A 10,184-nucleotide genomic window follows, 5' to 3' on the forward strand; every position below is an offset into this window, starting at 1 on the left:
AACAGGTGGTTGTTGTTCTTTTTGCAGTTATGGCATTTTGAAAAAAAAAATCGGGATGTTTTGTACGCCCTTTTTAAACTTCCAAAAAGTAAAAAACGGAATAGTTGAGACAAATTTGCAATTTTAAAGAGCAAAAAATTCAGAAAAACTTCTTGCCTAACGATCGTCTCAATTCGATTTACTAAAGCACACCTATCTCACGTTAAAATGTTCAAAATAGACTTTTACAACAACTTAGTTTTGTAGAAAGTGTGCCACAAACCGTTTTTTATTTATTTTTGGTGTGACGCAAGTTGAAAGAGAGAAACACTTGTGATCCATGATTGATTGCGAACGCTGCTGCATACGGGCCCTGTGCTGCTTAACACAATTTTTGCAGGAAAACTGCAGGGCTAAACTGAATTTCTTAAGACTGATGTTTGTTACACTAAAATTAAAACCGGCATAATTTGTTAAGTTGAGGTTGCGTGTTCCAACAGCTTTAAATTCGTGTGTTTTTGTTTTAATTCGTGTGCGTTTTGTGTTATACATACAGGATCGTCTAATTTACTGACTTAGGAATTGAACTTTCTTAGGAATTGAACTTTTCCACAACTTGTAAATTCAACGACAGGTCACACTTGTCCAAATCTTTTAATAATTAGGTTTTTATATCGCTTTGCAGTTGACTAGAAAGTATTTATATATTAAGTTCCTGTAAAGGTATTTTATTACTGACATCGACTGCTGCCAATATATACAGTAGTAGTTTTAGCTTATTCCTATTACAATGGAATATTGGAAAGTGTCCCGCTAACGATTTCTTTTTTAGTAAACTGAAGCCGAAATCATGAACAAGTTGACTATTTTTTTCCTTCTTCTTGCTGTTCTTTTCTTGGTAAAAACCGATGGCAAGTTTCTTAAAGCCTATATATAAGCCAAAACAAATCATTTAAGATTTAGTATATTGTCAAAACATTCAAGTTGTATATTGTCATTTACAAATCACCCAATGTTTAGTCATTTTTAACAACATTTGTGCTAAATGTATTTACATAAGCACCGTAGCTTAAGTCAAGACATTGCGTAAATGACTCCAGTCTTAGTCAAGTCATTTAGAAACAAGTGACTTATTGGCACCTAAACCAATTAATTCACATAGGTCATTGCATCCATATATTGTATATAGCCTATAAACTGCGCACAAATATACAACATATGTCTTGTATGGCCAATTTGACAACCCATAAAGCAACGATTGTATATTCGATGTTACATTAGATACAATAACTTGCGATAGCAACATAAACTAAACTTTCGTTGATTTCCATACCCTTCCTAGCCTATACATTATAAGCATACACACGACGGTTAAGTTGCTCGCTTACCACCTGTAAATCCCTTGTAGTCGTGTTCCAAAATGCAAAAAAAAAGTTTTTATCTATTTTAGCATTTCAGCACTACATTTGGAAAAAAAGGGAAGATAATGCGTTATTATACTATCTTTGGGGTATGTACTAAAGAATTTTTAATTTAATTTTTTTTTGTATTTAAATTTACTATTAGAGTTATACAATTTAAGATAAACTGTGTAAGATACTTTATTCCTGCAAAACTTGCAGCGATAATCGCTATAACTATTATGAAATGATTTATTTTTTAATCGCAAAAGAAATGATGGACCTACATCAAAGTATTGACTAGTAATGGTAATGTCGAAAGTCATTATTCTACATTCAACTATAGAACTTTTAGGACGTTTCCTTATTTTTATTTAATTTAAAGATGACAATTTTTGCTAAAATAGGATAAACCACAAAACATGTTAGAACAGCAAGTACCACTAGTGAGTCATATATATATAGGCCTACATTTAATTTACAATATTTGTTTTGAAAGTTTTATGTTTTATAAGTTTTTAGATGCAAACTTAAAGGAAACGATTCGCAGCAAAGGATCCTTTCTTTTCGAAAGGAACCCCCAAAATTTAATTCTTGCTCGAATTGTTTTTGTGTTTTTAAAAAAATGTTTTGATTTGGCGTAATAAATATTATTTTCACCTATTCATGTCGTTTAAAATAAATAAACAAAAAAGATGTCCAAAAGAGTGTTATGGACGCACATAAATGTAACTTTTTATTACCCGAAGATTACAGTTAAAGGGGAATTGTACGTTATATGCAGTAGTAAGTCTCGGCATACTATAGTACAGTGTTTCTCAACCTTTTTCACTCTAGGGCGCACTCGTAAACCTTTCAAAACGCGGCGGCGCACCTGACGATCGAGTCGACTGCTAACTTTGTTTGGATATTTTGTTTTTTTTACCAAAAAAACGATATTTTGTTTACTTTAGCAAAACAAATCGACTACGGTACGTAGAGTCCCAAATCTGACTCCGACTCCACAGCCCTGTTTTAAAATACAATGTGCTTAATAAGACAGGCCTAAATAAAAAGAAAAAAAATTAAAATAGGCCTTTTATGTTGCAAATTATGAAAACACACGGTATGTTAGTTAGATGGAAACACAGAATAAGCCCCCAAAGCAACAACATCTAACTCGCAATAAATCCAAAATTCAACGGAATAAGACCTAAATGGACAAAATATCGCCCAAAACAGTAAAAACAGGTTATGGCCTTGGACGGCTAAGGGACATCTTCTTGACATCGGCCGTTTTGGTGTCGACGTTTGGGTGCCCTAGTTTAAAATGCCGTTAGGGCGCTGCTGTTTTGGTACTGCATTGGTTGCCTCTGTTTGACGTTAGGCGCGTCAACCCTTGGAACTTCAATAGGGGCTACGAATCCAGTCATATTGCACAGTGTTTGTTCACAGAAAATAGTGACTAGAGTTTATTTACAAACATAGTCCTTTATTGAAAAAGATAAATCTGAATGGTCATCTTTAATTGAAGAATCATCTCTAAATAGCCTAATTTAACTTTCTCTCTTCAAATCCCTATTTTTTTAAGAAAAGCTTTAATTTTATCTGTGGATGAGTGTTTGCAATTTGATTCTGCATTGACAATTTTAAACTATTCAAATGTTGGAATATGTCATTTTAATTTTGAATTTTGAATTCCCGAATTGACCAACGCCATAATAAAACCCAATACATTATCGGTATAAGATCCAAGTGGCCTAAATAACATCATCATGTGCAGGAAATGGATATAAAACGATTAGGCACCGCCACCGCCTTATAAGGGCCATGTTTTTTAAACGGCGGTGTTTGTAGACGCTGTTTTGAAACAGGACTGTTGGTCCGATAGGGGTTTGGGTATGTAATCTATTGGTCCTTTTTTTATCTTATTCCGAACTGTGTTTTATTCCGATGTTGATGTTATTCTAATTTAGGTCTTATTGCTGGAATCCACTTTTAGTCGCATATTCTAAAACAGTACAGAATTTTTGTAACATTTTTTCCCAATTTCTCGCGGCGCACCGGTTGAGAAACGCTGCTATAGTAAATAGTTAAGAGAACTATGTTGTCCAAACAGGATAATAATATCAACTTAATGAAAAGACACGCCTTGGGTAAAGTAGCTTTCTTCTTTTATGTCTAACTTGTTAAGTCAGGGGTTCTTGAACTTTTTTGAGCATCTGTATTAAATTAAACAAAGCCCGACGAAATGTCTTGTTTACAAACTTGATTCCAGGTTTTCAAATGTATTCCAAGGAGGAGAAATTGGTAATGTGCTTTTAGTACAATTTTGAGATATCTTCCAACTTGTAATGTAACGCGAAATTTGGTCCGGGGCCAAAAGTGATCCGGTCGGATCAATTTGGCGTTGGAACAGCCGGTAAAACAGGTCCGGCTAGGCCAAAACTGGTCCGGCCAGATCTGTTTTAGCGGCTGTTCCAACACCAAAATCGATCCGACCGGACCAGTTTTCGCGCTTGATTACGACCAAAATCGATCGGCCGGACCAAACCGATTTTGGCCGGACAAATTTGGGCATGACAGTAACACCTTCAGTTCAATTCCATTTAAATGTTGACCGATTTTGCCTGGTTGAATGTTGAACACTTCAACTGTTACAGGATTGGTTATCAACGAAAACGGTTTGTGCACCTACTAAGTCCGCATGTTATAATGTCGACGGAACATAATAATTAATATCGAATGTGCCGTTCAGGTTTACGTAGCTGTAGAAATTACCAAATATAGAGGTGAATAAGCAAAATAATAGGGTAAATAAGAAGCAAGAATCGTTTAAACCAGTGGTCGGCAAACTTTTTTGTTGCGACCCAAAGTTTACTTTTCGGAGCTATTGAAGGCCCACTACATAAAACCACTACGAAAACAGTTTCAGGGTATATATTTTAAGTTGGAGGCATTTTAATGACGTCACAAAGTTAAAAACACTTTTTTTTTCTCGAACGAACTCGCGTGCAAACATGAAGCTAAAATCCTGTTTATTTAAGCGTATAAAAATAAATATTTAGGTTGATTAGTTTTAAATTGGCAAAACTTCAATTAAAAGGATACGTGACGCATATGACACAAAAAGGATTTCGATATTGCTCGAACTAACGGCATTTATATTATGATTTAACACAAATTAAACTGTACAGTTATGAGTCACACAACGCAAAAAATTATAGAATATCCCTTTTTTTCGCTTTTGGGCTGAATAGATTTCAAAGTAATTTAAGAAACGTGGTGTTCTCGAACCGAACGGTGTGGTAATATGCAACTAACAAAATTGCATCTATTTTGGTTTTAGAGTGGAATCGCTTACCTTAGACGCGTACTTAAGGCATAAAAGATTAACACTATTTCATCAGATTAAACTATATCACAATCACGTAAACCGTTGGCACGAAACACCTAAAATAAATCCATTACGTAATGGCTGTATTATGTCGTTGGTATTAATACTATGGTTTTATAGAGTTTTCTGCTTTAGGTGTTGTTGCTTTTTGGGTCTTATTGTGTGTTTCCGTTACCTTATGACGTTTTCCCTAAAACTTTCAAGCTTTCCGGTTAGAAAATTTTTCATCGTTCCAGTAAACAAAAGGTCAACTTTGACCCCTGAGTAAATCACTTACGGTAAGCCTAATTAAAAATGAAATACCTGAGTTAATGGGGTGCAAAAAGGTTGCCTAGATTTGAAATGAGTTAATTGTTTGTGCGCATTTACGGGTGCGTCACACGTTGACTCGTAATTCTTGTAAAACGACATCAACACGACTCGGGACCCGAGTCCGGCTCAGCATTCGTGCAGCCGATATAGCTATGGGCTACTATTGGGATGACATTTAAGTTTTTTTCCTAAATTATTATTTTATTTTGATTAGGAAATCCAGGTATTTGTAAATCTTTGAAGACTTATTTTTGGCTTATTGGTAAGCTTCGTGATACTTTTTTGTGGACAATTTGTAATATTTTCGTACATGTGCGGATCGAGACCTTGTTTTGCCCAAATTCAGTTTATAGTGTCATTGCAGAAACAACATTTATTGATTGGGCATTATGTATTAGGCATATTTTATTTCTGCTAATTCTATTGTTATTTCAATTATTTAAATTGATTTGTGCACTACAAAAACAATTAAGACAAATATAATATTTTTTGTTGTCTTTTATTATTTTACAAAAGCACAACAAAAAACATGAAAGCACAAATACAAGCGAGACGAAACAACCGTATTTCGCCAGAGTCGATAGCTCATGGATATTGAATGTGTACAAAGACAGACATTAGTTCCAAGTGACGAACAAAACACGAAATAACACGTAACACGTATCGGTCGTCGGCGCACTTCTGGGCGCGCGCTTTACACAATGTAGCTGCAGTGCGGCTCATTCTGAATGGGCGCATAGCGCTTCTCCGGTGCCTCTCGCTCCTGATGCTCATTGGTGAGGGTGGGGCGCTCGACGCCATCCGGGTACTCAATCTTGCCATCGCCTATTTGTTTTTTTTCGATGACAAGTATCGATCTAGAGTTGCTCTATAGATTCAAGGGTTCAGTTAAAGGGTGTGTTGGTATACGTTACTAGAAAACTGTTTTAGTTTAACTTTATAGTATATTGTTTGTTGTTTGTGATTTGTTATGTATTCAAATCAGGTTGTATCGCGAAAAATGTCAAAGAATTTTCTTTACCTTTCCCGGAAGCGGCGTTGGGATATAAGGGCACAAAACTGGGAGAGATTTCGCTCGAAATATCATAGGAGTGGTTTGTTCCCTTCTGATGGTCAGGGATTGTCGTCGTTGGTTCGTCCACCGATGCGATTTTTCAAATTCGTACATCACCTGAGTCAACATAATTAAGAGGTTAGGGCAACTTCATTTTTTCTTATTTCGAAATGAAGGGAAGATTGGCAAACGAGGGGTTAGATTAGATTAGACTATACCTTAAATTTAAGGTATCCGTTCAGTTTTAATGTGTGGAACTCTTGAGTATCCCTGTGAACGATGTTTCGATAATGGTCATAGGCTACTTACTTTGTCCCTTAAAGTGTCAAATGCATCCACCATAATCGATACGTTGTCCGCGTTGCTTCTTGTCAAACTGAGTAAATCCGGAGTGCGCGGGCTTACTTCCTTGTTTTCGTCCTTATCTGAACGCTTGTCTTCCGCCGCAAATGGGCGCTCAAGCATTGTTCGAGGAGAGGTGGACAACTAAAAGTATAGCAATCGCCACTAGCTAATTAGGCAAATAATCCACTTCAGACATTGCGTTGATCAACATAAAATAGGAATTACTTGTTATGTTGAGATGTTATCCAACAAAAATATAAAATAAAGCTGTAAACACAGTTAACAATTAGCCTATAAGTGATGCTTTTCATAAATTCAACTAATGTTTTCAACTACAACATCTCTAACGAACTTAAACAAGGGGATAAAAGAGAAACACTTACCATGCTTGATGTGGTTGGGGTTACATTTATTTCCTTGTTCGCTTCCGTTACTCCGTCCATGCACTTCTGCAATCTCTTGCTGCAGTAGTAGGGCCTCGAACCTCCATTGTTGCGCTTCTGATCATCGCAAAAGCAGAGAAAGATCGTGTCGATCGCCATTCCGAAGACGTTAAAGAAGGCCGAAGAAATGATGTAGGCCGCCAGACAAGCTATGGTGACCGGGGCCAGGTATTCTGTGTGCGGTGCGTTCTGACCAAGCTTTACTGTGAACCAGCTTACACCAACAATTCCAGTAAGTACTACGACCGCCAGTTTGCCGAGCATCAGACAAAATCCGGACAAACAGTTGAGCGCCAGCACGTGCTGGGCGTTAGTGATCAACAATTCGAGAGCGTTCTTCGCGCCTGAGCAGAATCCGTCGCCGTACATTGCCACACAGATGTAGGCGTTCTTGTTGATAAACCTGATCACTATTTCGAAGCACGCCAGACAACAGCCAAAGCATTTGAGAAGCAGTTTTCCTGTTTTGTTTTCCGAGCTTTTTAGTTTTCGCTCAATGTAACCTACAATGACACTCATTATTTGCACAACGGCCACTATCAGGGAACCGAGAGCCACCGAGCCGAGGTTGTAAAGAATCAGGTCCTTGGTCGCTTTCAGAGTCGGAAAGTACTTGCAACCTTTCTTCATCGGTGCCGTCTTGCTGAAAAACCAGCCACTGACCGCGCCAGCCAATATCACCTGCTGACATCCCGATATAAACTGCATGACCCAAAGCCACCCGAAAATGTGCGGAAGCACTAGAAAGAGAAACGGAGTATTCTCGTCTTCCGCAAATCCAACCATTCCGTCTTCGTCCATTTTTGGAACCTGGACCGAAAAAATATAAACTCCGATCACTATGAAGTATCCAGTCGCCGCTGCCTTTGCCGTCAGGGTCAAAAACGGTTGAACGAGCAATCCAGGCATACTAAAGATTGCTAGGCTGGCCTCGTCGAACAAACTAATAACCAAACAGAAGCTCTTGCCGGCCCAAATTGTTACCGTAATGACGAACAAGGTGATCACCGAAACCACGATGCAAATTGGAAGAAGATAAGTCGTTTCGCGAAGGGCCGAAACCGTCAAAGCATCAAGCACGTTGCTCGTGTCAATCGCGCTTAATCCGGAAATGTTGGCGGCACTCAAATCAACGAAGGTCGCCGTTGACTCCAACACTTGGTCGACGTCAGTGCAGTTCACCAACCCAATCGCCGCCGCATAATTATACCACAAGAAAGCTGTGAGAGACGTTATGCCGAAAAGGGAAAGCACCATAATAAGCACGACCACAACGCGACTGAAAAGCCGAAGAAGCACAATCATGGCGAGGGAGATTGCGAGAGCGATAAGGACCAAGTAAACCGTGTCTTCCCAGTGCGCCACCAAGCTGGTGACCAGTTGTTCCACTATTACGCCCATCGAGGCCACGAAATCTGTAAAAGCACACGCAATGATATAAAGTTGGTGACATACAGATATAGCCTATGCTATTATGGAGTCTAGCGATCACCCAAAGATGGTGTTTTGCCACCCCCGAATTAACTTCGCGGATTTAATAAAATTAAAATCCATTGGGGCTAAATATCTGATGGTCATGGCTATTTATGAAAACCTTCTTACAAACCCTTACGTTTTTAATATAATAATTTGTCTAAACATGAAATTTTACCCTATAAATTTTCGCGAGGCAGTTATGCTTCCGCCCTTCAAATGAGAGGGTGCTTTGTTTTGTTCGAAATGGGTTATTTGGTTTTATATTTTTTCTTACTTTGCAAAAGAAGAGCAGGGTCTAGCTTCTATATAAAATCTACCAACCTGTACTTGGGACTGTTGGGCTGCCGGCCAGCAGAGCGTTGTCGCTGGTGGGGAGCTCGTCTTCCGCCAAATGCTGGTTGGTCAGTTCTGGAGTCAATACTTGTCCTGCAACTCCTGCAATCGCTGCTCCAGCCTACATTCAGAGAAACTTAATCGAGTGCTGACACAAGAAAATTATATTTTTTTAATAGAAAACTTTATGTTAGTGTATGTGGCGTGGTATGACAATTGATCAATACGAAGTGGATAAGGTAATTACTAGTTTTAATTGTCTTGAAAAATACATACATACGTGCAACTCCACAGTATATTTAAGAAAGATAGCCTTTACATTTCTCACCTCAAACACACTGCATACCTAGTAAAGTAGTTAAAGTTGGGCATCAATAAAAACAGGGAAAGCATTGTCCCAATAAATTTCAATCCTATCCTCCCTTGGTATGTTACAACTTATAGCATAAAAACCATACCCAACATACAAGATTTTTGTAATTGACACTACCATGCAGTAAAACCCTAATATAATTTTAAAAGTGCTATTACATGATGACAATTATATTTATTTGTGACGTAATACGTATTTCGTTAAGATTTGAGTGATATTCATTTTTTAAAAGAAGAGCTACCTAGAAATTATACTTTGCCCACTATACTAAACAATACTCGTGCTGTGTTATACACTTCGCAGTTGTAACATATAAGTTAACTTACTTGTAGCAGCTGGGAAGGCACACAGCGGTTGAGAACCGGGTGGTGAGGCAGTATGACGTCATAAGGCATCGTACACACTCGCTCGTCGACGAGCGTCTCGTTCAAGTCGTATCCGTTTTGCTGCAGCAAGGAAGGGCACCTCACTACTGCTGTGGGGCATTCGCTCACGCAAATCACCGCCGGTCCGCGTTCCTGGTTCAGCAACTGGCTCGGATCAAGAGCCATCTTGATGTCCGAGAAGGCCATCAAGAACTGGAATGGGCGCGCCGAGTGGTCGCGCCCAGATTCGGGCACCCCAGAAATAGGGACGTTCTTCTCTCTTCCGCACACATTTCCCCAGGAGTCGACGCCGTTCAAGAATCGACCTGAGTCACCCTTATCGATGCTGAAATAGGCCAGGTAACCCATTCCGCCAAGCATCGCGATAAACAACAGAAGAAATAGGACGTCGCGGGGTTTTCTGACCCGCGTCGGGGTCGTCGGACCCTCCTCGATGTCGAGGACCTCCACGTCTGTGGTGATCTTATCACCCAAGCAGCAACCCATGTCGATAGGTTGTCGCTTCACCTCCGACCACACTTCTGTCGTGCAGCCAATTGCCGAAACGCCGGTTTAACAACGTTACGCAAAGCACAAAACACCTCTCGTCGCTTGGAATTCGCAATAGAGCACAATTTCTCGATAAAATCGCCAAGAAATTCGCAAAATGCCGACAAAACCGTTGCGTGTAACACAACGGCAGTCTATGAATAGCATATCCTTGTAAA

At 39.0% G+C, this 10,184-nt stretch overlaps 1 protein-coding gene across 1 annotated transcript; it reads right to left on the reverse strand.

The window, feature by feature from the left end:
* Positions 1 to 5,761: 5,761 nt before the first annotated feature.
* On the reverse strand, positions 5,762 to 9,963 carry LOC146164624 (choline transporter-like protein 1). The gene is made up of 6 exons (XM_083380772.1): positions 9,418 to 9,963; positions 8,707 to 8,839; positions 6,850 to 8,324; positions 6,431 to 6,607; positions 6,089 to 6,238; positions 5,762 to 5,935 (listed from the first exon to the last, which is right to left on the reverse strand). The coding sequence occupies exons 1-6, from the start codon at positions 9,961 to 9,963 to the stop codon at positions 5,762 to 5,764; spliced, it is 2,655 nt and encodes an 884-aa protein (XP_083236898.1).
* Positions 9,964 to 10,184: the final 221 nt, after the last annotated feature.

The sequence above is a fragment of the Ascidiella aspersa genome, chromosome 2 (assembly GCF_963924565.1).
Source record: "Ascidiella aspersa chromosome 2, kaAscAspe10.2, whole genome shotgun sequence".
Classification (NCBI taxonomy): domain Eukaryota; kingdom Metazoa; phylum Chordata; class Ascidiacea; order Phlebobranchia; family Ascidiidae; genus Ascidiella; species Ascidiella aspersa.

Coding starts and splice junctions, on each gene's coding strand:
- LOC146164624 (XM_083380772.1), bottom strand. CDS start 9,963: ATGGGTTGCTGCTTGGGTGATAAGATCACCACAGACGTGGAGGTCCTC. Junction 6,608..6,849: donor CCCCAACCACATCAAGCATG/GTAAGTGTTTCT, acceptor CTATACTTTTAG/TTGTCCACCTCTCCTCGAAC. Junction 6,239..6,430: donor TTGACACTTTAAGGGACAAA/GTAAGTAGCCTA, acceptor ATGTTGACTCAG/GTGATGTACGAATTTGAAAA.